The 25,941-nt window shown below is 42.7% G+C and overlaps 1 protein-coding gene across 1 annotated transcript; it reads left to right on the forward strand.

Moving 5' to 3' along the window:
- Nucleotides 1-209: 209 nt before the first annotated feature.
- On the forward strand, nt 210-25,677 carry LOC108603019 (probable serine/threonine-protein kinase ndrD). Its single transcript, XM_017991416.2, has 5 exons — nt 210-626; nt 15,855-16,073; nt 16,130-16,419; nt 16,498-16,925; nt 22,559-25,677. The coding sequence occupies exons 1-5, from the start codon at nt 602-604 to the stop codon at nt 25,203-25,205; spliced, it is 3,609 nt and encodes a 1,202-aa protein (XP_017846905.1). The 5' UTR covers nt 210-601; the 3' UTR covers nt 25,206-25,677.
- Nucleotides 25,678-25,941: the final 264 nt, after the last annotated feature.

Raw genomic sequence — 25,941 nt, forward strand, 5'->3', positions numbered from 1 at the left:
ACGCTGCATTTTATTTACTTTGTGCGCCACATAAAAAAGAATTAACGAAAAAACAAAAGCCCAAAAATACATAATACAACAAACAAAAAACAACAGCAACAATATTAATAATAATTGCCAGCATTTTTTTTGCTTTTGTGCGCGCATCGAAAAAAAAGAAGTAGAAAGAATTTATATTGTATATAAGTATAGGCACAACATATAAAAAATTATACATACATATGTATATATATATAAATGTATTGTATGCGCAACAATAATATCAACGGCAACATCACCATCAACAGCAGCAGCAACCGAGACACAATTACAGCAATACGCCCCAACAACTTCAGCAGCAGCAGCAGCAGCAGCAACAGCAACAACAAGAACAACTCTCTGCACTGAGGTCCAGAGTGCTGCAGTTGTAAATGCTTGTTGTAATATATACACAGCCACTATATACTGCAAGCAGTGACTGCGCAGTCAACGTGAGCAGCGGCAGCAGCAGCGGCGGCAGCAGCATCGACAGCAGCTACATCAATTTCGCTTTTGGGCAAACATAAAAAGAGAAAAAAGTCAACAGCACGAAATAAATTAAGCATAATATTTATGTGATGCTATGCACATCAGCAGCTCTGAATTATGTACGTATGATAAAAAATAAGATTCATATCAAGCACAAATATTTAGCAATAATTTCTTTTAATTGTCATATCAATAACCTTGCGCAACTCTTTTGCCAAGTTCTACGAACGCTTATCGAAAAAGTATAATATTGCAATACTCAATGACATTGTCCTTCAATGCTGAACACAAAAAAAACGAAAACGAAATGCGAAATTGTGTAAACAATGAACAGACACTTATCAGACGATTTGCAATTAGATATAAATAAAGATAAGGGCGCGAGTATTGCCGAAAAGGCTAACAGATTAACTCAAAGCAGCCAGCGCAACAGCTCAGAGATAGTTTTAAACAAACACACACACACACACATACGCATACATGCACAATTTTTCTTATCAGGTGGCCTGACGCAGCCCATTCTGACCCAAATTGCGAAAAAATATAAAATACGACAGAGGCGGAGGCCACTTTGCTGATATGGCCGCTACTTGTGAAATCTCTACAACAACAAAAATTAAGCAACAAATTATTGAACAACAACACACACATACACACACACACTTTGGCGTTGCCTTGTAAAATGTGCAACAATTTTTTCATATACAAAACTACAAGTACTTGTGCCAAAAGTATAAAAAGCAACGCCCAAAGCGGAAATATTTTTTCGTACACTCTCTTATCAGGCGCAAAAAATTGATTTAATTTCGCTTGCTGCATATATATACTACAGTCTGTATATATATATATTTTATATATATAAAAAAATGTGTACAGCTGCAGCTGCAGCAGCGATCGCTGCCACACTATCAATGCAACTTGACGCGCATAGTTCAAAATTATCGCAATTTAATTTTTATTATACTCGTACGCGCTATATATAAAATATTATATATTTTACATGGGTATTGCTGATAGCAACGCAATACACATTTATTTACAATATGTCGTAAAAATTTAATAATTTCGCTTTAGTGTTTTATATATAATTGTGTGGTTATGCTCAATAATTTATCGCATTGCTTTAAAAACTTGAGTTTTAACTACACACAAGGGATTGAGTTGCTTATAGGGGCTGCATGCAAGACGAATGCTAAATATACTTGCTAACAATTTAATAACTAGTTTAATTTAAGCCAACAGCTAAGTCAGTCAGCTCAGTTGCTGCTTTAATTACTTTATTTATTACTTTATTTTGACCCATTGTAAGTGTATTAAGCAAACCGCACATTGTTAATCATGCTTTGTTTATTTGTCATGCAATGCTTTGTTTTGGTTCTTATTAATAATAATTTGGCTCTCTAATTAGCTCATTAAGCCAAACTTATGGCAGCAGTTTGGATTACAGATCGTTTGCGGTATACAAAAAGTGAGCGCGTTTTTTTTTTCTTCTAGCGAACTTGGCAAAACAAATGTGTAAATAGCCATTGGAAGTTGATCAAATTTCGTTTGTCAAATGCCTGGCAGCTGTTTTTAGTCAAATGAAATTGATAATGGGGCAAATGCAAACTCCAAAGTGTTTACCAATTGGGCAAAAAGATAACAGAATTGCAATTGCAATTGCAACGACTATTTACAGTAAATAATAAGTGCATATGCCAACTAAAAATAATAAAAAAAAAAACAACAACGTGACAAATGTGTGAACATTCTCGGCTACATTTATAGCTAAAGTGCAAACGAAACGAAACGAAACGAAACAGCAACAAAATAATATTAACTGCTGACGTTGGCCAAACTGTTGGCGGGCCACACACAACGCGGCGGCGGCGGCTCTGGCGCTGGCAAGTTAAACGTAATTAGCTTGGAGGCAACTTGAGCCAACATTTAATGCCAACAAATTTACGTTTATAAACATCAATGTCTTGCTCGCTTTGGCCTTTGCCAATCAATGGACAAGCAAGTCCAAGAGCAAGACCGAAGGGGCTACCAAACATTTTACAAACGGAAACAGCTGTCGCAACTCTGGCATGCAGATCTCTAGGGTAGCAGCTAAGGCTGGAACGTCAGCCAACTGCCAAAAGGAAGCTGCTACCAAACACTCGACTCTACGCTGGTCTAGTAGTCGACGCAGCACTTCAAATTGCAGCCGGCTGTTTGGCTGGCTGGACGAGCTTGCAGGCTAAGCGATTAGAGTTGCCACATGTGGCATGCTACAGTTTTACTAGCCACACAATAACAACAACAGCAACAACAACACCATTGGCTAAATAGTTACAACCGACTGCTGAGCTGAGCACACACAGCGAACGCAAAAGAAAAACGCAAAAAGCAAAAAGAACTTGGCTAACGACTTTTTTCCGTTGGCGCTCTTGACTTTTGCATTGAAAATCGTGCAATTCACCTGCTGCCTGCCAAGCAACAACAACAACAACAACAGCAACAGCCACTGCTGAGATGCAGATGCAACTGCATTGTTGCTGTTGTTGTTGCTGCAGCTAGTTGCATGTTAATGTTACAGCTGCACTTGCACTTGCAGCAAATGCCGCGTCGTCATGAATGACGCGACTTGGGTCCATTGCTCAGCCCTGCTGCTGTTGTTGCAACTTCGCCCCTCGCTGCTACCATATGCAATTATTTTTCTAGGCTGCAACTGCAAATTGCTGCTGCTACGCTTGTGTAAGTGTGTGTGTGTGTGTGTGTGAATCTGCTGCTTGACTCGCTTTTTGTTGATTTTACAAGGTGTGGAATGGCTTTGGTAGCGCCTTGGCTCAGCTACAAGCTTTGGCTGCAATTCGGCTAAGCCAAGTCCAAGAGCAAGTTACGACTTTGCTGCTGCTGCTGCTGCTGTTGTTGTTGTTGTTGCTGCGGCACGTTTTATAGTCGCGTCTTAATGTAATTGTTGTTGTATTACATCAAATTTGTTGCTGTTGCTTTTGCTGTTAGGCTGTTGGCTACTTAGCTGTTTTGTAATTTGCCATTCATGTTCAGCCCAAAGTGGCGATTTGGCCCGTTGTCTTGTTGACGCTCTGATCAATTTGTAAAGTGTTTGCTACCCGTTTGTTGTCGTTGTCGTGTGCCACTAACTTGATTGATAAGCAAGCTTAGAAACTGGTAGCCAAGTGCCAATTTATAGCTCCACTTTCGATTGGCCCCAAAAACTTCAACTTCAACTTAACGCTTAACTAATTAAAGCTGCAGCTTGGCAACTCGTAAAGCCCACGGCGCGGTTACACCCACTAATGCTGAATTTATGATGGATAAAGGATACGCCAGCCAAATGAATGACTCCAGTGACTTAATAAACAACTAGACTGACTGACTGACTGTCCGCTGCGACGTCGCAGTTGATGCCCTGTTATTAGTTAAATGGCGTATAATGGATGCATAGCTCGAAATGCAGTTGCTCAAATGATAAACATTAAACAATAACAAAAACAATAGCAAAATGCGTGCTTTTGTGTTTGGCGTACCTAAAAAAAAGAAGAGAGACTAACTGAGTGAGTGAGTGACGACAGTGGCAAGTCGAAGTAGCAGCCAGCACAGACCACACCTTAATAATTACTTAAAAGGAAAATAATTTACGAAATTGCATTCATAGTTCAGCTAGCTGCAACAAAAGTCAGCCAGAGCAAACAACAGCAACAGCAAAAAAATATAAAACAAACCAGCTAAATATATATACAACAAAAATTGTGCGAAATGAAAACAGCAACTGCAAGCGCGTGGCCATCTTGCCTTTTTTTTTTTTTTTGTGTTTAGTTGGCCATATTGAGTTTCCCGTGGCGCACATTGGTAAACATTTGTCCAGCTGTTAAAAACGCTGCAGCTTGGCTCGACTTTTGCATCGTCTGTCTGGGGGATGATAGACTGACTGACCGACCGACTGTCGCTTAAGCGTCTCAATAAATGTAATTGCTGTCGCTCGCTTATCGGCATACTTTGAATTCTGCAAAAAATTCCACACATAGTGCATACAATGGGGCGTATGCGCAATATGTAATGCAATTTGTCAGGCAGCGCACAACGTAAACGACAACCAAAAATTATTTTTGACACATTCGCATGGTCAAGTCGTGCTGGCAATGTCTAAGTCTATCTAATTATTTTCAAGCTGCGTTGCCGCCGCTTGCACATGCATTCGCGTAGAAAATGTGCTAAGCAAATGCAAAATGCAAAACGCAAATGAATTTTGCACATTCGGTTAGAGAGCGAGAGAGAGAGAGAGAGAGAGAGAGACAAACACGCAGCGACAAAAATAAAAGCAAATAGCGCAACAAATCTTTAAAAAAAACCAAACTTTGCAAATCTTGTTTCAAATTACTGCAGTTTATAGTTATGTTCAATGTGGCAGCAGCTGCGAAAAAATAGTTTTGAGCAAAGTTCTACAAAGTTTTAAGCCTGCTCATTGTTATAGTGTGAGCACATTATGACGTTTTGAGCGCATTATTTTGCAAATAACAAGCGCTCCTATTATTATTGTTATTGCTATTTGTATTTCAATGCAGCTCGCAGACATTTATTTGCACGCGCCTTAAGCAAATATCCTTTTTCCAATGGCATTGCTAATACTTAGTGCCGAGGCAATCCATAAGCTCTCAGTGTGCGACGCGTCGTATGCTTAACTCAAAGCCTGAGACACAGACATTGGTGCAACCTTCGGTTGCCGGGCAGCCAAAGCTCTGGCTAAGGCCAAAGCATAATTGAACAGCAAATATATTTATAAGAAATTGCAACTATTTTATTTGAGTTTTCGATTGGTGTCTGCAGCTTAAGCTTAAATTGTTTAACACATGCGGGTGCAGCTTGTTATAAACAAAAAAACAAGATCAGCTAAACCATGAACTAGAAAACCTTGAGCAGCAACTCAACACAGCAAATTTATCTATGCGATTTGAGTTTGCATTTATAACAATTAATACATAAATTAAATGTGCTAGCCCCTCTATTGTTAATTGCTTTTAAAAGCGCGTCGACATAGGCCAATTTACACAAAACTCTTCTCTTTGTTTATAAACTAATTGCAGCAACTAAGCAAGTGAATTTCATTATCTGTCTAGCATATGCAACTAAAGTTAGTTAAGTTACTCTTGCTGTTTATGCTTTGTGCTTCATAAGTATGCCTAGCATTCTCTTCTTCTTCTTCGCTACTGTTGCATATTTTTCTTCTTTTTTTTCGCATGTAATTATATTACAGAGGCCTATTTAGAAAACCAGCTGCCAGTTGCTGCTGTCTGTGTGTGTGTGTGTGTGTGTGTGTGTGTGTGTGTGTGCCACGCATGTCTCGACCGCATTATTATAATTTGTTGTTTCTTTTTGCCATCATCATGATTTTTATATGTGCGCTGCGTAGGGCTCATAGGTTAGTTAGTTAGTTGGTTGTTGTTGTTGTTGTTGTTGTTATGCAGAACTCGATTTGGTTAAGTGCGCTCATGTTAACTGCGGCCTATACTATATATACATATATATTTTTTAACTGAGTTATTTGTGCGCTTAAGTGCTTGGATCTCTGCTCTTTGTGATGCGCCGTTTTTTAATTTTTTTTCTTGCCGCTGTGCTTTTTATTAATTAAATAGATTTTGCCTTTGACAAAACGTAACAAGCGTAATAACAACTAGACAAACACACACACACACACACACATATATATATGCAGTATATATGCAACTAGCAAGTTGATCTGTCAGTTCAAGGCCTCCAAGCTTGAGATGCAAGCGGCGCCAGCGCTACGTGGGCGACTTTTGGCGGTGCCAAATTTGGTTAGGCTTGCAAAACACAAATTGCAATAATAAATACTAACAAATGCACAAATACAAAGCACGCCTTAGTTTAACACAAACAAAAGTCAACAACAAAAAAATTACATTTTAGTTTTGTTTTTTTTTGTTTTTTGCTGACTGCCAAAGTGCAAGACAATTAACACCCCAAATGCATACAAGTTTTGGTTTGGTTTTTTTTTTGTTATTTAACAGTACATTTTGTTTGTTTAGCGATTTCAGGCACATAGACAGCTAACTGTTGTACAAATTTTCATGCGCTCATAGCGGCTTGTTAATGAAAATAAGCAACAAAGCCAAACGGTCAGACAGAAATAAATAAAGAAAACAAGTTTGTGCGCAAAACTAAAAAAAAAGTAAAAGAATTAGACAAATTTTCAGCAAAATAAGTAGAAACGTCAATAAGCGCAAAAAGCTGCAGTTGTATTAGTTAGATGCAGAGAGAGAGAAAGAGAGAGAGAAAAGCTAAGACGCTGTACAAAGCGGCGCATGTGTAATCAAATATGCGCAAATACATAGAAAATCAGCAGCTCGTAGATGCAAATTATGCACTTTATATAGTCTATATATATTATGGACTATGCACTGAGCAGAAGTTTGGCTGCCGCTGCGCTTTTATGACTTGAAAAGCGAATGCAAAAAATTAAAGTTAGAAAAGTTATTAATTTCTTGCGCTGGCATTAATGAGTTTAGCATATGATTTGATTTGAACTTGCCCTCAAGCAGAAGCATAGAAATAACATGAAAAATATGCAATTTGAATTGCATTTTTTAGTGCAACACACACACACACACACACCCAAACGACTTTCATGCACGCTTTGCTGCACACACACACACACACACACATGTATATGGCGGCAGCTGTAATGCCACATTACACATACTTCGCTTTGCTTAGCATTCGCTAATTTGATTCTTAACATTTGATTTAGTTTGCTGCTTTTTTTTTTTTTTGCATAACATGGCATTAGTTCAAGATCAATTCAAGTTGTGAGAAACCAAACGCTGGCTCAAAGTTGAATTCAACTTTTTTTTTTGCTATATATCCAAATCGATATATTTTTGCTGCAATTATTATAATTACTGGAACAAAACACGTGTGTGCATATCGCACAAACATTGTATATGCCATTTAATTCGTTTTGTTTGCAAAGTAAAAAGTCTAATTGGCCCCACAATAACAAAAACGAAACTTGATTAAATATTAAACAGACTTAGTTCGAGTAGTTGTTGGCCGGCGTCAACTTTAGCACCGCACTTAGGCTAAGTTATAAATATTTTAAGACTTTGCAAACTCAAGTTTTTTCATTTTGCATAGATATATTTTACTCACGACAATTAGCCATAAATTAATGGCATTTAATTAATAAGCATACATTTATTTATTATTGCTGCAATTTGAATAAATGCACAGTCGACAAATTCATTTGTAGCGCGTAATTGTTGTTTGTACACGAGTAAAATATTTAGCTGGAAATATTTACAAGTCGAATCCCGCAACACGCTGCCAAGCCTAGTCCCCCACACACACACACACACACACACACCCAGACCACGCCCGCAGCATTGTTATTTAACGTAAGACAGAGCAGCACCCACCCTCCATCCCCATCCCCATCCTCAGCCTCAGCCTCAGCCCGCATCGTGCGACATTTGCGGAATTAAACGCTGATATTGTAACCAAATATGGCACAACAAGTTCAATTCTAATTCTAATTTACTGTGTGATTCGCTTTCCATATGTATTTCGTATCAATTGATTCAAGGTTTTATTTTTGTCGCTTAGCGGCTTTTGATTTGATTTCGTTCGCGTTTCACTTCTACACAATATTCACGTTTGAGAATCGTGCGCTTTCGCTCGAATTGCCAAGAACTGCACGCTTAAGTGCATTGAAAATTAAAGCGACAGACATTTAAAAATAAAACGCAAAAATATATGTATAACAATTTGGTATTTGCACAAAAAAAACAAAAAATTGCATAACACGCCAAAATTCATGAGTAATGAATGATTAAATTATTATTAAATAGCCAGTCAGCTGCGAAATGTTAGCGATGATCAATGCGCTGTTAAGCTGTTAAGTTGCTGTTATGTTAAACAGCAGCCTGCTAAGCTCTGCTAGCTTTGTTAATCGATAACAGCATTTAGCTTTTCTTTGTAGTGTTGCCATTCAAAAAAAAGCTAAATTGCAGATTAACATAATAAATAGATAAAAAGCAGCTTTTAGTGATGATTAACTCAATATAAAAGCTAAATGTTGTGCTAAATCTAATAAAATTTAAATTGTACTGTGTCAAACGGCCACATTGATCTACTGTGTATCTAATGGCAGCAACTGTTGCTGCTAGCCAAACACTTGACATCTGCCTATTGTTAACACTCTTTACGCTTGTATGAAGAGCAACTGGCTTCACGTCCACAAATCACAGACAATCACGCGTGGACACAGACAAAAAAATACTGATGCACTCATAAAGAAAAAACGTTAGCCATGATACGAGCCACTGTGCCAGTTGCCTGCCTGCCGCAACAGGATAAACCATAGCCCAGAGCACTGAGACACACACACACACACACGCAAATATGTGGATAGGTGTTGGCAGTTGTGTGTGTAAACAGTTGAAAGCCGCGCGCGAAAAAAAATTGCTAGTTACCCGGCCCATGCGCGTTAAATTCGCTTCAGTTTTTTTTGCTTTTCGCGCACGCGGCAATGCAATCAAGTGGACGTTGCATTAAGCGTACCCGCAAAAAAAAGAGAAACAGAGCGAGAAATGCTGCTGCTGGTGCTGCAGCTGCTGGTGGCGGCGGGCAGGCCTAAAAGGATTAAGGCGATCTGTGCGCAAGCCGTACAATTATCCTTTCATTGGATTGCCGTTGCCCGCGGCTGTTGCCATTTTGGACAGAGCCCTGAAGCAATTAGTTGCATCACTCAACACTCGTTGCGCTTCTCTTTTTACGCTTTTTTTGCTTGTTGACCAGTTGACTTTTGGCCAAGGGCGCAGAGCATTTCCATTTGGCAACGCGGCTTTTGGCGTTTTTTATGCTGCGCATTGTTAACGCTGCGTATACGTAACGCAATCATTTTTATGATGTTACCCATTTCTTGTTGCTGTTGCTGTTGTTGTTGCTGCACTTTATGTTGCTTATGTGGCTACGTGTCCATTTGAAGTGCACACTTAAGTGGCCCTAATTGGTTTCACACTCGCCCATTATCAAGTGAGGGCAGCAACTTGTGTCTGGTTTTCGGCTACGGCTGCTGTTTAGGTACGTTGCTGTCAAAAGCAAGTCTCCTCTGCTGCTGCTGCTGTTAACTGGCAGTCAGCTAAACCAAAATGTTTTGTCCGTCACTGTGTCCGTCTTCCTGTGGTGGTGGCTGCTGCTGCTGCTGCAGCTTCATTCAGCTTGCCCCCATTCATGTCCGTGTCGAGTGCACAACTGTTGAGTGTGCCAGACGACGACGACAACGACGACAGCAGCAACAACTAGCATAGGCACTTCCTTGCCAGCAAATGCGGTAGCGTCCGGGGGCGGAGCAAAAATTTAAATGTGCTCTCATGAAAAATAGTTTACTGCCACTTGTTGGCTCTGCCTGTTGCCAGCACCAAGCGCATAAATTGAAATAGCAGCTGCTCTGCCAATGCCACTGCCTCTGCTCTGCTGTCGTTAGTGCTGCTGCTGCTGCTGCAGCAGATATATCATCATTTGCTCGTTTTTCGTGCCATTTGCCATTTATTGCCGGCTGCTGCTGCCGCTGCTGCTGTTGCTGGCACTCTAAGCCAAAACTCATTCATTGTAAATTCAACTAAATCCATGAATAAAATTTTGATGCCCACCCCCCGCACATGTTGGCAGAGCTACTACGGTTCGTTTTATTGCACATCGTTGTGCAGTTAACAATCGTCATTGTCGAGCTAGCGCCACCACCAGCACCACGCACCACTCACTAACTCACTCACTCGCTCGCACACACTAGCGCGCTCTCGCTTTGTCTGCTCGTGCTGGTTTAAATTCAATTTGCAAATTCAATGAATGAATAAGCGCATGAATTGGTTTAGGTTTTTGTTTAGCTTTTGTTTAGTCCTGCCTGACAATTTGTGTTGCCTACTTTTGGGCTGCCGGCCTGTTGCATGCAGCTTCACTTTCGCTGCATGTGTGTGCACTCTCTTTTATATATATATTTATATGTAAACTAATGCATTTGCCTGTTACGCACCATGACCGCCTGTTGCAGCTGCCGCATTTTAATGCCAGTGCCCTCCCTTTATTTGGATATTTTTGCCATCGGCATTTGTCTAGTTTCAGTTTCAGTTTTTTTATTTGCTGCTGCTGCTGCTGCTGCTGCTGCTTCTTGTTGTTACTTATTGTTATTGTTGCTGTTGCTATTCATTTTATTGCTCGATGCTCTGCTGTTTTGTGCGGAAATTGCATTTCTCTGCATTTTACATTTCAATAAATTTTGCAAGCTGCTCTCGCCCACATTGCGTTTTTTACGTTGGTATTTGGGCATGACTGTATTTATATTAAAAACAGTATTTTCTTCTTTTTTTTTTGTGCCAAACGCTGCATAGAAAATTTATTTGTCTGCCTTATGGTTTTATGGGGTCGTTAAATTGAAGGCTGCATCAAAATGCAAGTGTGATTGCAACTGCCGCCGAGTTGAGTGAAACGAAAGTTTAAATAAATGTTTGCAATGCAAATTAAAGCAGCTTTTAAAACATAAAAAGTGACAGAAGACTTTTATTTAAATTAACAATGTTATGTGCTTAGAATTTGTGCTAAACTATTGACTATAGTTTAATTAGTATTCAACTTTTACTCTAACATTTTCCCAGCTGCACAACAAAAGTTCGTTTTGAATAATTGATCATAATGTTTGCATATGAAAAATTGTTCAATTCTTTTTCATTAAAATATTAATATAAATATTGAAAATAGATGTGCAAACTATAGTTTTAAAAAGTTTGGTTACATATATTAAAATTAATACTAATACAATTCCAGACTTGATTGAGAGTTTCTTGGCTCTGAGTATTTATTTTATTTATTTATTTTAATTGTAGCCTAGAATTAAATTCTATGGTACAATTGGTATAGCCAGAGCAACATAGGCCTTCAGGCTGAGTTGGCTCTAAGTAATTGAACTAAATGTTTGTAATTCTGTAAAATTCGTATTTGTTTATATATTAAATTTAAAACATTTAGGCATAATCATTTATTTTTCGCTCAACTGCTTGGCATTAGTAAATAACTAGCAAAGTTTCGTTGGTCTACTCCCTGCTAATAATTTATGTATGAAGACATGCCCCTAATAGCGTCACAATCTTAACAATAATTCCACGAATCATTCAGTAAGACACAGACGATGACATTTGTAAACTTAATAGCATTGACAGGCCGGGGGGGAACTGTCTGCTGACTACTGAAAAATGAATGAATGTATGAAAAATGCAAAACCCCAATCGCCTAATTGGCAATCAATCATGAATCTCACACATGTAATTACCATAGAACAGCGAGCCCTTAAAACTTAGTTAGCAGCTGGCATTTGAGCACCTAAATTAGCGTTTGAGCTACGGCCAATTTGCTGCAATTTCCTTTTTGTAAACGACTTCAGCCACCAATTGCAGCTCAGTCAAATGCTCAGCGTGCAATCAAATGCAATCGAACCGAAAGAAAACAAAACCAAACCAAACCAAACCAAACAAAAGTTGTGAAGCCCACAAAACTGAAAATGTTGTGAATTTAGCCGAAAATTTTGTATGTGGCGAGCCAATCAAATTGCATGCAGGCGGCCCAAAAGTGCAATGCGAAAGCGCATTAGAGCGAGACAACGATAGAACCCGAAAACAGGGCGAGGGACTCCCACACACACCGAAAAATTCGACAACAACAAAAGCGGCAAACACATGAGCCGAAGCCGAAGCGAGCAAGCGACGATACATGACGAGCGGCCAACTAAAGCGCCGTTCGCTTGTGCGTGCAACGAAGGGGAAGCAACGAAGCGAGGGGGGGGCAATTGAATTTATTTGCTGCTTCTAATTTTCTATGCGATGACGACGACAATTTCTATGCTAAAGTGACACACAAAAAGCTACAAAGCACAAATAACACACACACACACATACACATATAAGTGGTGTGGGTGTGTGTGTGTGTGTGTGTTCGTGCTGTTTGTATGTAAATTGACAGGTTTTTTAGCATTTCTTCTTTTTTTTTGGGGTAGGTTGCGTTTTAGTTTTAGGCCAAACTGAAAAGGGTTGTTAATCGTTTGGGTAAGAGGCGACGGCGGGGGGCTCCACTTACTGTCAACGCCAGTTTGTGATGCATCCTAGTCCTTGCTGCGTATGTCCTTGCGTTTTGTGGCAATTCATTTACATTTCAACGTTGCCGCTTTTAAAACTTGCACAATTTGGCCGCAAGCAACACACACACACACACATAGAGAGAGAGAGAGCAAAGCTTGTCGCATAGACATACTTACACGCAAGTCGCATTCGCATGTCCTTTTCATTGCACACAACATTAAACAAGCCCTTAAAAAACAAAAACGCACAGCACACAGTTGGCAACTCGCCTTTCAGCTTTGGCTTTCCACCACTGCTGCTTGTTTTTGCTTTTTTTGCACAAAACTCATTTCTTTGCTTCACTTTTGGCTTTTCAAACTTGGCAGCCTTGCTAACTTTACTTTGTTGTTGTGCTGCGGGTGCAACCAATTTGCTGTTGCACGTTCACAATGAACAACAGCAACAGCAACAACAACAACACGTAGAATATACTAAAAGGCCGCCCACAAATGTAACAGCGAGTACATTGACATTCGACATGGCTCAAAATGCAATGGCATGTGACAAAAGTCAAGCAAGCAGCAGCAGAACATTTAGTTTAGGGCCCGGACCGGCCCGCTCGCTCGCTTGCTCTCTTAATTGTTTTGCTATTTAATAAGCTGGTATAAAAGTGTACGCTTTGTTTAGCGACACGTGTCGCTGCGTATGCTCGATATTACGTATACGCCTGCGAAATTTCATAATCTATAAACGCGACGCTTTGACATTTCAATATGGCACGCACTAACATTACCAAGCGCCCCAAAATGTAAACAAGTCGAAATTCTAAAAGGAAAAAGCAAATACAAAAAGGCCGCAAGAAATGTCAAGCAGTCAAGTCAACTCGTTGTTGTTGTTCTTGTTTTTATACTTGGCATGTCATGGGTTCTGTTTTGAGTTAGTTGCAGCCCCACGTATTGCCTGCCACACAAAACTTTGAATGCAAATGGCAATATTTATATCGATGCGAATACATTATGTGCACACACACACACACACACACATACAGCAATATGTGTATATATAATTACTGCAATAATTTGCTGATATAACATGCGTTAATGGCAGCCTCAAACCCAAGCCTCAAACGCATTGAAGAATAAATAAAAAAAAGATACGAATTAAAAACACTGCTTTATTTTTTTTTTATATACACAACGTACATAGGCGCAAAGGTATGCACATATATAAATTACATAAGGGATTATCTACCGAAACATACGCAATGCCTCATACTGTTTGTGTGTGTGTGTGTGTGTGTGTGTGTGTGTGTGAGCTATATTATGTGTGCATTAATCGATAATTGCAGCCTTTTTTTTCGTACATTTCTTTGCTACTTTTCATGGGTTCATTGCTTGTCTCTCTTATGGCACATGGCACTTGCATGTGAGCTTGTGTGTGTGTGTGTGTGCAGTTTCGTGTTTAATTGGTTTTTTACATTTATTTAGCGCTAACATGACTTGAACGCACTTTCATTTTTAGATTTTAGAGCAGCCGCAAAACCGCGCGGCAAGCCAACAAACAAATAAGGCAAACCAAACAGACAAATAGACAGACAGCCAGTCAGACAGACAGACAGACAGACAGCGTGACGCATGTGTGTGTGTCTCTCTGTGTGTGTGTGTAGGCATCGACAGCGTCTAGCGTTGACGTCGTGCACCTTTCGCTTGTGCTTGAAGTAAAAATTCTATTTAGCATACTTTCAGGCGCTTGCTTGGCATAATGCAAAGCCGAGAGCAGCGCCACAGCATTGAAAACGCAGCAGCAGCTACAGCTAGCGGCATACGCAATGTGTGTCGCTTAACCACACACACACCAACACACACACACACACATACGTTCACACTCTTAGCCTATGGGCTAGGCAGACATTTTGCGTGCGTACGGGGCGTGCGTGCGTCACATTGTATGCAACCTGCAACTGCAACCCTCACGTTGTTGCCACTGTGTGTGCGTAACGTTTTTTTAACCAGCGCATGCATGCGTGTGTGTGTGTGTGTATGGGGTGCTGACTGCATTTTAAAGTTTGAGTTTCGTAAGTCTAGCGCGTACATTCACCTCAATTTTTTTGCCTTTTTTTTTTTTTTGGTGCGTGCGACGTCAACGGTTACGGCAACGGCAACGCTGTAGCGTTAACGTTAACGTCAGCAACCCCTAACGCGTCGTTTTCTGTTTATTTGAGCGCCTCGAAAAATGCAAGCAAACGGGTAGCAACAGCAACTGCAGTTTGCTATGCAATTTCAACGCTTAAAAAAAGTTTTGAACATGCCGCTCTACTTTTTGCATAGCCGTAGCAGCGGCTTGCTGCTTGCTGCTTGCCCCACTTGACGCGCCCGCCACGCATACAGCACGCACTTTTGCGCAATTCAGGACAACGGCGGAACGGTGGCGGCGGCGACGACAGCTGCTGGCAAATTTTTCGTTAGGGCGCTCAACTGGCGGCTTAACAAATTAATAAAATGTAAAATGTTTTGTTAATACAATTGCCAAGCCCCGCCAGCAGCGCTTAGTCGCCAAATTCATGCCCTCTCTCTCTCTCTCTCTCTTTCTTTCTCTCTCTAGCGCTTGCTCAATATTTAATTCGCATTTCGTGTGAGTTGACGCGTAACCTTTTAGCATATGCGAGTAAGCGCAAAAAGTTTTCTTTCGCTTTTGCGGCACGGCACGCATGCCCGGCCACTGAAGTGGCGCGCCTTGGCTGCAGGAGCAGCTGCCAGCGCTCAGCCAGCTCAGCCTATGCATTTTGCATTAAATTGCATAACTTTTGCTGCTTGGCAATTAGATGGCAAGGATATGCAAACAACAACGCAATGCAAATCTATCAATTTCACTCCCAACCGCCCCACTGACTATTATACAATAATAATACGCATACGCAGCGTGTGTGTGTGTGTGTGTGTGTGTGCGACTAACTATAATTTCGCGTACAAATGACTGTTGCGAGCGTTGCGTTTTTTCCACACACTCGCACTGCATTTCAATTAAGTAATTTCTGTCTGTGCAAATTCCCAAGCAAAGTCGTAGAAAAAAAACTGCACAAATTCCTGTCCAGGCTCTGGGCTCTGAGCAAATTTTAATAACACACTTTAGCTATGCATATTTAATGTGGCATATGGCACCATTCGTCTCATATATAATTCAAGCAAAACTGACTAATAATTGTTCTGTGTGTGTTTTTTTCTATTTGATTGCTTTGCATTTTAGGCCTAGAACGCGTCGCTGAGGAATTCATGGGTCGCAGGAAATGGAAACATTATCAAGATCAACTGACGCGCAATCAATTGAATATCGCAGAGCAACAGCCCATAGCAATAGCAAACGAAGTCGACGATTGCAACTACAAAGAGAACCACCGCTTAACTCAACACCACAACAACAACAGCTGCAGCAGCAACAACAACAGTAAGGCGCAAACAGATTTTGGTAAATATAATTGCAAAATAGATTGAGAGAGAGTCTAAAGCTCGGCTTAACTGCAGTTCATACGCATACATCACAAGCAGACGCCGACGCCGACGCCGACGTCGACGCGCACGAGTTTGAGATTGACGACGATCGTGTGCGGGAGTCAAGTGCAACATCACGTAGCTCGAGCAGCACACCAATACCACCGCCGCCAGAACCCAACGATTGGACACCGTCTGATAAGTGCAATTTCTGTATTAACGGTCGCTTGCTAACGGTTAACGCCGCTGGCCAATTGGTGGCCGAAACAGCAACAACCAACAACAGCAACAACATTTGCCAAAACGGCAACGCTGCCCAGCAGGTAAGTCGGCTGCTCTAGTTCGCTGTCGCCCCAACCAACAAACGCCCAACTAATGTTCCAAACGTTCTCTTTATGCAGCACGACAGCGACAGCAGCTCAAGCGCATCGCTGCACATCAACAACAACAACAACAACAACAACAAGTACAGAGCACGCCAAGTTGCCAACACAAAAGCAACAGCAACAACAGCAGCAGCAGCAGCAGCAGCAACTGCAACTGCAGCTTCAATAGAGTTGTACAAGCTGCTCACGATGACATCGATGGACTCATCGATGGCCGCCAAACTGGCGCACTTCACCATGATGGCCAATGACTTCAATCTGATGAGCAAGCTGGCCAATCAACAGCATGCCAATGCGGTAACGCCAACTACCTCAGAGCTCACAGCCGCCGCTGACAGTCCGACACTCAAAGAAACGCCCAGTAGTGCGCTCGATGCGCCTTTGGATCTAAGCAGCAAACCATCGCCAAATTCATCGATCAGCGGTGATATGAAGACAGTCAGGTGAGCGCAACAATTCCAATGCCATTCCAACTGCAATTGCAAAGAGTTATATCTATATATATAACTGTATATTATGTATATAGCTTATGTATCTATGCTGCAGCTAGCAGACAATACAATACATGCGATAATTGCACTTTGGGCGCACTCGCACTCGCCCGCCTCTGACACTGCATTTATTGTAGCATACTTAACAGCGCTGCCGCTGCTGCTGGGTATGAGACTCTGGCCCAGGCCCAGGCACTCGGGAAGCTTTTATTGTTCTGCGCCTATGTAAAAAATTGTGCAATTACATATATGTACGTGTGTGTGTGTGTGTGTCTGTGTGCTTGTTGCTCTGGTTTGAGTGCAGTTTATGAAACGATGCCGAAAATTACACATACGCCCCATAGCACGCAGTCAGCGTTGGCCACGCTTAATTACCAACAAGAGTGGGCGTTGCTTGTGGCAGCCGCATAAATTTGCATCAAATTTGAGCAGCCAAAAAAAAAAAAGCAGAAAAAATTACAAGCAGCGCTATAAAATATTTATATTCAAGCTGTGTACTCAAATCTTAACTCCCATATTCTTTTTTTTTTTTTGTGTTCGTTGTGTCTTTGCCTGTTACATGTTTTTTTTAATTACTCTAAAATGTTCAGCAGCAGCACCTTGCCTATTATATTTTTGTTTCACTTTTTCATATGCTCTTCATACGTGTGTGTGTGTGTGTCTACTTCAGACGAGCGTCAGTGGCGTTGACAACGTGTGCATAATTTTCCAGCACTTCCACAATTTTTGTCATTACATATTTTTTCGGTTGTTTTTTGCACCTTTTTTCGTCGGTGGCAGCAGCGACTGCAGCTGTGGCTGCCACTTGAGCCGCAAAAAAAACACACACAGGGTCCTTGTCTATTGTCTAAAGCATGGCCAAGTGTTTGTTAGCGGCGACTGCGACGTCGACAGCGACGTCATACACCTATTTTAATTGTCGTAATAAAAAACGCAAAGCGTAAAATGCGAAAAAGGAACTGCAGCTGTCTGAAGCTGATGACGACGACAACAACAACAATGATCATCAAAATGGTTCAATAGCTAGACAAACATGTCCAGTCAGAGTCCACAAACACACACACACACACACACACACATAGAGAGCGTATATAAAGCATAGTTTGGCGTATTTCGCAAGCAGCTACTTGAAGCAGCACAAAAGCTACTGACGCTGCAATTTTTGGCTCTTTTTCGAGCGTTTATTATTACAGATTCTGTTTTTTTATTTTGTGGCTGACTACGATGATGATGTTGCTGCTGTTGTTGTGGGCGCGGCGGCAGCGGGCGGGCGGGCGGCACTTCAAGTCAAGCGAGCGTCGAGATGTCGGCGCTGCTGCTGCTGCTGCTGCAACGACGTCAACCGGCGCAGCACAGACAAAATGAGTGCATCATATCGATCGCATTTTTTTTTTTTCAACCCGCTGCGTTTTTCCCTCTGCTTCATCTACGCCTTTTTTCGTTTTTTTTTTGTCTTTTTTTCTTGCTACTTTTTTCTATGCACTGCGCTAAAGGGCTGAGCGGTAGCTGCAGCGTATATAAGTATATGTGTGTGTGTGTGTGTACATGTATTCATTATTTTTCGTTTACGAAAAATTCTCTGTGCACTCACACACACACAGACACAGACACCTACATGCATACACATGCACCGAAAAAAGATTGTGAACGTAATAACTGGCATAGACTGATTGCGTTGACGTTCGCGTCGACTGCGCCGTCGACTGCGGCTGCAGCTGCCACCATTTGGCCCCGAAAAGTATATACAAAAAAAAAAAGAGAAATTAATAATAAACAAAGAGCTTTAAATAACGACTAATAGTTGCCCTTAAAAGTTCAATGTGAGCGAAATTTATATTTGTTACTTTATTTTTAACTGTTGGCCCAACGATCGTTGCCAAGCTTTGTTACAGTTTGTATTATAAATTATTATACACTTTGTGTGCGCAGGTAAAGCAACAGCAATAACGAAATAATAATAAAAAATAAAAACGTTAATGCGTGCACTTGCCATTATGGCTGCTGTTGTTGTTGTTGTTGTTGTTGTTGTTGTTGTGACTGCCACAGGCCAACAATTTTTTAACTGTTATTTCGTTGCTCGTTCGCCCTGCTTTCGTTTAACATTTCTGCTGTTTTTCTTTTTTTGCCATATTTTTGTCATTTCAATGACCGTTGGGTGGCCCACAATGGTTTCAGTTGTTTGGGGGCCTAGCTGGAGTAAGCGCTGGTCGCTTGGGTAGCTGGTTGGTTGGTTGGTTGACTCCCTGGCTCTGCCTGATTGCCGTTATGTGTTATATGTGCGTGCATGAGTGAAATGTCGCTTAAATGAGCGAGATAGAAAAAGGTACAAAAAAATATATATTTTGTTGCTGCTGTTGCTGCGACGCGACGTCGACGCGTACAGCGCTGGACGTAAAAAAAATGAGTACATATCTTCCGAAAAAATGCAACTGCAATGCACATGCACATATGCATGTGTGTGTGTGTGGGTGTATGAGTGGGTGGCTCGTTGCTTTGCGCACGCATCAAAAGTTCAGGTTTGGGTTGCAATTCGAGGGCAGGCAATGCAGCTGAAGCCGCCGCCGCCGCCGCCGCCGCCTGCTGCATTGGCAACAAAAACAAACATGCAATTGCATTCATACAAAAAAATTCACACACACACACGCACACGCACACATGCACTTAATGCATTTTTTATCGTTGCTGCGGTAGAGTCAGCCGCATTACGTATATATAGAAATCGCATCTCTCGCCGGGCAAATTTAGCAGTCTCCTAAGTCTGCGTAGACGAGCAAAGACAATTGTTAGCCAAATGGAATTAAATATATGTAATTAATTACATTACTAGGCATAGAACAAGTACAAGTAAAAGTAATATTTATTTATTTATTTAATGTAAGCTATGAACAGTCGACGATAAAAGAAAAAGATTACATAAAATATTTAAAATTAAATATTTGCCGTTTTAAATTTGATAAACTTATAGATTGGGAGTGTTAAACAGACCCAACATTCGTTGCAGGGATTGGGGATAACCCAATCAGGTCTGGGTTAGTGTTATTAATAGTTAAAAAAGTTAATAGCAGTTTGTTAAAATTTAAAAGAACTGAAACAATTAAAGCAAAGTAACAGTTTTTTTTATTATAAAATTATCTTATTATCAAACTAACTTCAGAATTTATAAAACAAAATCAAACATTTTAGAATGTGCACTCAACAGCTTTTCTATTAAAAAAATAACAAATACATATATAAAATATTTGTTGAATACAAAATATTGCACATAAATTAAGCTTAAAGCACAGAATATTTGTAACTTCATTTAAAATTATAATTGCCTTAAGAGCTCAGCACTTTTTATTTAGTAACAGTCGCTGTAGCTGCCAATCGGCTATAATGCCGATTATAATATTATATAGCCAGCTATATAAAGCTTCTTACATAGATTGATTTTTTGGATTTCCGCAATTGTTGCACAAGTCTTTTCATTTTGCATTTTGTTATTAAATCTTGCAGATTTTTTGTAATTAATCTTTATACATAATGTACATATATGTATATAGTCCCGCATAATGTTGCCCCACAGCTGTTGAGCGCCCAAAAAACTTTTAACAGCAATCACATACAGTGTGTGAGTGTGTGTGTGTGTGTTAAAAGCAAATGCAAACAAAAGGTGTGGGGATAAACCGACAAAAATGCGATATGCGCATAAAAATGTCAGCAGCAGCAGCAGCAGCGACGGCAGCAGCAGCGATTGTTGCCAATGCAATTGCAGCAAGCGTCACAATTACAACAACAACAGCAATATACACACACACACACACACAGAAAGTGCAACAAAAAATAATGCAAAAAATCAACCCCTTTGCGTGTGTGTGCGGCTGCTGCTGCTGCCACAAATTAAAACAAAATGTCAGCGCAAAAAAAGACGAAAAATATAAAATAACGAAAATGCAAGCGAAAATGCACACACACAAAAAATGATGAAAAAAAAGGTGAAACGTAATGTTGAATGAGGCAGAGGCAGAGGCAACGCAAATGAATCGGCGCTACATGCGTGCAACAAAGGCAACAACAACATGCAACATGCCGGCAACACTGATGCAGCAGCAACTGTTGTTGTTGTTGTTGTTGTAGCAACAGTAAATTGCAATTGAAGTGCACAGCCGAAAGGTAAACGACACCAACGAAATATTAAAACGACATTGAAATGACATTTTTCCGTTATTTTAACAACAAAACGGCGGCGGCAGCCTCTGCAAATTATGAAGCTGCAGCAATTTCCTCTTTTTTGGCCAAATTACTCAACATTTTTTGCATGCCAAGCATTAATGTTGCTCAGTTACGGTCAGCAGCAGCAGCAGCAGCAATTGCTACTGCAGTCATTGCCACTTGCCACCTGCTGTTGCAATCGCTGCCAATGTTGCTGCTGTTGTTGTTGTTGTCTGCAGCAAATTTTCAGACATTTTCCAGACGCGCGCGCGACGCTCGCGCTAGCCCTTAAAAAATAAAAAAGAAAAATATATATACATATATACAAAATAGGTAGCGACAAGTTTTCAGTCAACTCTGTCCCAGAGCCCACAGCGAGGGCAAGAAGCTGTGCGTTTCCGCACCACGCCCCCCACGCCTTGCCCACGCTCGCCCACTTGCCACGACAGTCGGTGCAATGTACTGTGGCATAGCTTTAAGCAGCCAACTTGCCTTGCCACCAAGCAGTGCAACCTTCTGCGTGGCAAAAAGGGTCGCAGCTCGACTCAATTCGCCATGTCTCGTCTGGCATCGCGTCCTTCCACCTCCCACTCGTCTCGCGTCTCGCGTCTCGTGACGCGTCTCCGCTGCTGGCTGCGCATAAAGAAAAGAAAAATTTCGTACGGCTTTCACTGCAGCTCTTGTTGTTGTTGTCGTTGTTGCTGTTGCTTTACACACAAAAGTTGCCTTTTCAAACGGGCTACCAAAAGTGCGCGGCCTTCCCGCCCCACTCAGCTGGCAGGCAGGCAGCTTGGGCTCGACTCGAGCTTGTAGCTGTGGCATTAAGTGAAAAATGCTTTTTTGTGAAATTCGTCTAATGAACTTCAAAAACATGTTTGTGTCCCTGGCTTGGCTGCCAGCCCAGCGCCCATCGCCCATCGCCCATCGCCCATCAGCCAGTCAGGCTGACATCTTCGTGCTGCTTGTGTCCTTCACAGCAGCAGCAGCAGCTCCCAAACTCAAACCCAAACCCTTCTGAGCGCGTGCTTGTCATCTTTTGTCTCTGCGGCACCCAAAAAAGAAAAAAGAATAAAAATCATCATGTAGTATATAAGAAGCAAAAAATGCAAACGCAAAGCACAAGGCACACAATTTTTTGCTGCTATGCTATATCCTTGCCATTGCCTTTGACGAGGACAACGCTGTGCCTGCTGCAGACTTTTAAGTTGAGCTCATTGTCAGCTCTCGCTCTTTGTGCGAGGAGCTGTGTGAGTGCCAAAAATAAATGGAACGGGGATGGGAACCGGAACGGGCGATTGTCCTTTGAAGTGAAGTCACTCAAAGACAAACTCAAGCAGTGACTGTTTGACTGTTTGACTGATCGATAACTTATCGAATTGCATTTTTAATTGCAGAAGCAGCGCTGACTGCGTTACAGCTGGACACAGCTATAGCGGCTCAGAGGATCTGAGCAGCGGCCTGCATGAGGTGCTGACCCACAAGCTGAGCCACAACAGCCGCAAGGCCTCGACGCCGTATCATCTGCCACGCGACAATCATCTGCGCCAGAAGTTGGGCAACATGAAGCTCAATCTCCTCGCCCCGACGGAGCTGCAGGAGTCGGATGTCGACAGCAACGCCTCAACGCCGGCGCCAGTGTATCTCGACTTCGTAGAGAGCTTGGCCAGCGATCACTTGCGCAAGTTGCGCCCGCTCTCCGAGCACAATGGCAGCGAGCCGGGCGATGATCTCGAGCCGCTCATGTCGCCCAAGTTGCCGCCGCGTCGTCAAGCTGGCACCCCTACTCATGCTGCTCATGCGGCTCATGCTGCAGCTGCTGGCGCCGCCACGGGCTTGAACATACCCATCAATGGCAACATGTTGCTGCAGACGATGCTGCTGATGGCCGGCACTGGCGCCATCACCGAGGTGGATGAGAGTCAAACGCTGGGAGATTTCTTCAAGGGACTGCTTTTGGCCAAGCGCGGCGACCTCATGAACGATGCGCTGGCCAATGTGCTGGCCGGCGGCGGCAATGCGCATGAGAGCAACAATGCGTTGCGACTGCTGCAGCAGCAGCAGCAGCAGCTGAATGCCCTCAACGCCTTTCGTCGTCAACTACCAAAGTCTGAAACGCCCGAAACGAACTCCTCGCTGGATGCCAACGATGCTTGCGAGGATCCCATTCTGAAGATTCCGTCCTACAAAATCAGCAGTGCTGCCAGCGTCTCGCCCAGTCAACTGCTGAACAACAACAACAGCAGCAGCAGCAACAACAACAACTCGCACAGCAATCGGAACGGCGGCGGCGGCGGTCCGCATAGTCCGCACTCGGCGTCGCCCATGCTAGCAGCAGCGGTTGCTGCAGCAGCAGCCAACAACAGCTACAGACACAGCAGCAGCAGCAACCACAACAGCAGCAGCAGCAACAGCAACAATTTGCTGCCGCCGTCGCCCACTTCCATACAGAAGATGATGGCCACCAGCATACAGCGCAAGCTCAACGAGCAGAGCAACCAGGACAGCCTGCGCAACAATGGCAACACCAGCGGCAGCGAGTGCAGCAGCAACAGCATCAACAATGGCAGCACCAGCAACAACAACAACAACAATCACAGCAGCAGCAGCAGCAGCTCGAAGAAGCCGAGCATATCGGTGGCCAAAATGATTGGCGGCACGGACACCTCACGCTTTGGTGCCTCACCCAATCTGCTGGCGCAGCAACACAATCATCTGCCCGCACATCATCACCAGCAGCAGCATCACCAACATCAGCAGCAGCAGCAGCATCACCATCAACAGCTGAGCGCACAGGACGCTGCAGCGCTGGCCGCCGGCAAGGGCACGCGCCCCAAGCGTGGCAAGTACCGCAACTACGATCGGGACAGTCTGGTCGAGGCCGTCAAGGCAGTGCAGCGTGGCGAGATGTCGGTGCATCGTGCTGGCAGCTACTACGGCGTGCCGCACTCCACCCTGGAGTACAAAGTAAAGGAGCGTCACTTGATGCGTCCACGCAAGCGCGAGCCCAAGCCTCAGCCCGATCTGGTGGGCCTCACAGGCGCAGCCAACAAACTCAATCTGGAGAAGCTGAAAGCTGGCAGCAGCAGCAGCAGCAACAATAACAACAACAACATTGGCGGCGGCTCCAAGCTCAGCAATGCGCTGAAGAACAACAGCGCAGCGCAGGCAGCAGCAGCAGCAGCGGCGGCAGCCAATGCTGCCAACGGATTGAAGCTGCCCATGTACGATGCCGCCTCGCAGCTAAGCTTCCAGCAGAGCATGTTCGCCTGGCCGCAGCCAAGCGCCAATGCCAACTACAATCTGGACTTGCGCAATCTGCCGCTGAGCGTCGCCGCGGGCAATCATCATGCGCATAGCGGCCTGCCCATGAACAGTGCGCTGGAGATGGCCGAGAATCTGTACGACGGCATCATACGCAAGTCGCTGAACAATGATGGGGGCGGCGGCAGCAACAGCTCGGCCAACAATGGCAATGCGCTGCTCGATCAGCTGCTGGTCAAGAAGACGCCGTTCACCAACAATCGCAGCAATGATTATTTGGCCGCCGCCGCCGCCGCCGCCTGCAGCAGCAGCGCCGAGAGCGTCAAGCGCTCGGGCAGCCCCATGAGCCCCTATGCGGACATCAAGCGCGAGCGTTTGAGCCCCATGCGTCATGCTGGTGAGAGCAACAGCAGCGATGAGGACGCTGCTGAGCATCATGGCAACAATAACAACAACAACAGCGAGCTGGCGCATAATAAAAACAACAACGGCAGCAACAACTTCAACAACAACAACAATGGCAACGGACGCAGCCGCATGACGAGCCGCGACTCGGAAACTGACGCCAGCAGCCAAAAGAGCGATCAGTCGCACAGCTCTGCCGCTGCCGCTGCTGCCGCTGCTGCTGGCAACAAAATGATGATGGATCTCAATGGTGGTGTCAAGTGCGAGCCGAACATAGCGCATATGCTGCCCAGCGGCAATTCCATACTACACGAGAAACTGGCACAAATCAAAGCCGAACAGGCCGATTGCATTGCCAACGACGAGCAGTTATAGAGCCAGTGGCAGCAGCAGCAGCTGCAGCAGCTGCAACAGCAGCAGCAGCAACAGTTGGCTGAAACATTTGCTTGGCCACCACTGGCCACGCACTACTACAGTTTCTAGTTTGGAGCCAATCGGATGGATCCGTTCGGGGTGAGCAGCGTTCAGCAGCAGTGCAAATGTAATAAACAATAAACTAAAAACCAAATGCAAATAGCACTTAAGCTATAGATAAACATTTGAGCAGCGTCTTGCTACAATAATTGTTAACAACAATACACAAAATATATAGTTATATATATTATATACATACCATACAGCAACAACAACAACAACAAAACAAAAGTGCAACAAAACGCAAGTTTAGGCACATTTCTTGTTTAGTTTTTTGACAATCGACAAATAGGCATTCTCTTGTACAAACAAATTAATAAGCAAACAACTAAAAAAATTATATAAAAAGTAAACAAAACACAAGTACATTTTATAAAAACAAAACAAGAAAAATCCAGAAAAAAAAACAACTTTAAACTTTATAATTTGCCTTTTATACTGAAAAAAAAAAAACAATTGCAATTTCTTATAATTTCTGCAAAGCCAAATACATAAAATGCAATAAACATCAAACAAATGCAATGAGTAAAGTAATTCTGCAGCGTCTGCCATATCCAGTCTATATACATTCCAAACTGATTATTTGCAACTTGTGATTTTATTTTTCAAAAATATAAGCGCAGACGCCTAAGAACTG

This window comes from Drosophila busckii, chromosome 3R (genome assembly GCF_011750605.1).
Source record: "Drosophila busckii strain San Diego stock center, stock number 13000-0081.31 chromosome 3R, ASM1175060v1, whole genome shotgun sequence".
In the NCBI taxonomy this organism is placed as follows: domain Eukaryota; kingdom Metazoa; phylum Arthropoda; class Insecta; order Diptera; family Drosophilidae; genus Drosophila; species Drosophila busckii.

What these genes read in the sequence shown, in the direction of transcription:
- LOC108603019 (XM_017991416.2), top strand. Translation starts at nt 602, where the DNA reads ATGCACATCAGCAGCTCTGAATTAT. An exon ending in CATCAGCAGCTCTGAATTAT is followed by an intron (nt 627 to 15,854) that starts GTACGTATGATA and finishes TTTGCATTTTAG; the next exon opens with GCCTAGAACGCGTCGCTGAG. An exon ending in GGTGATATGAAGACAGTCAG is followed by an intron (nt 16,926 to 22,558) that starts GTGAGCGCAACA and finishes TTTTAATTGCAG; the next exon opens with AAGCAGCGCTGACTGCGTTA.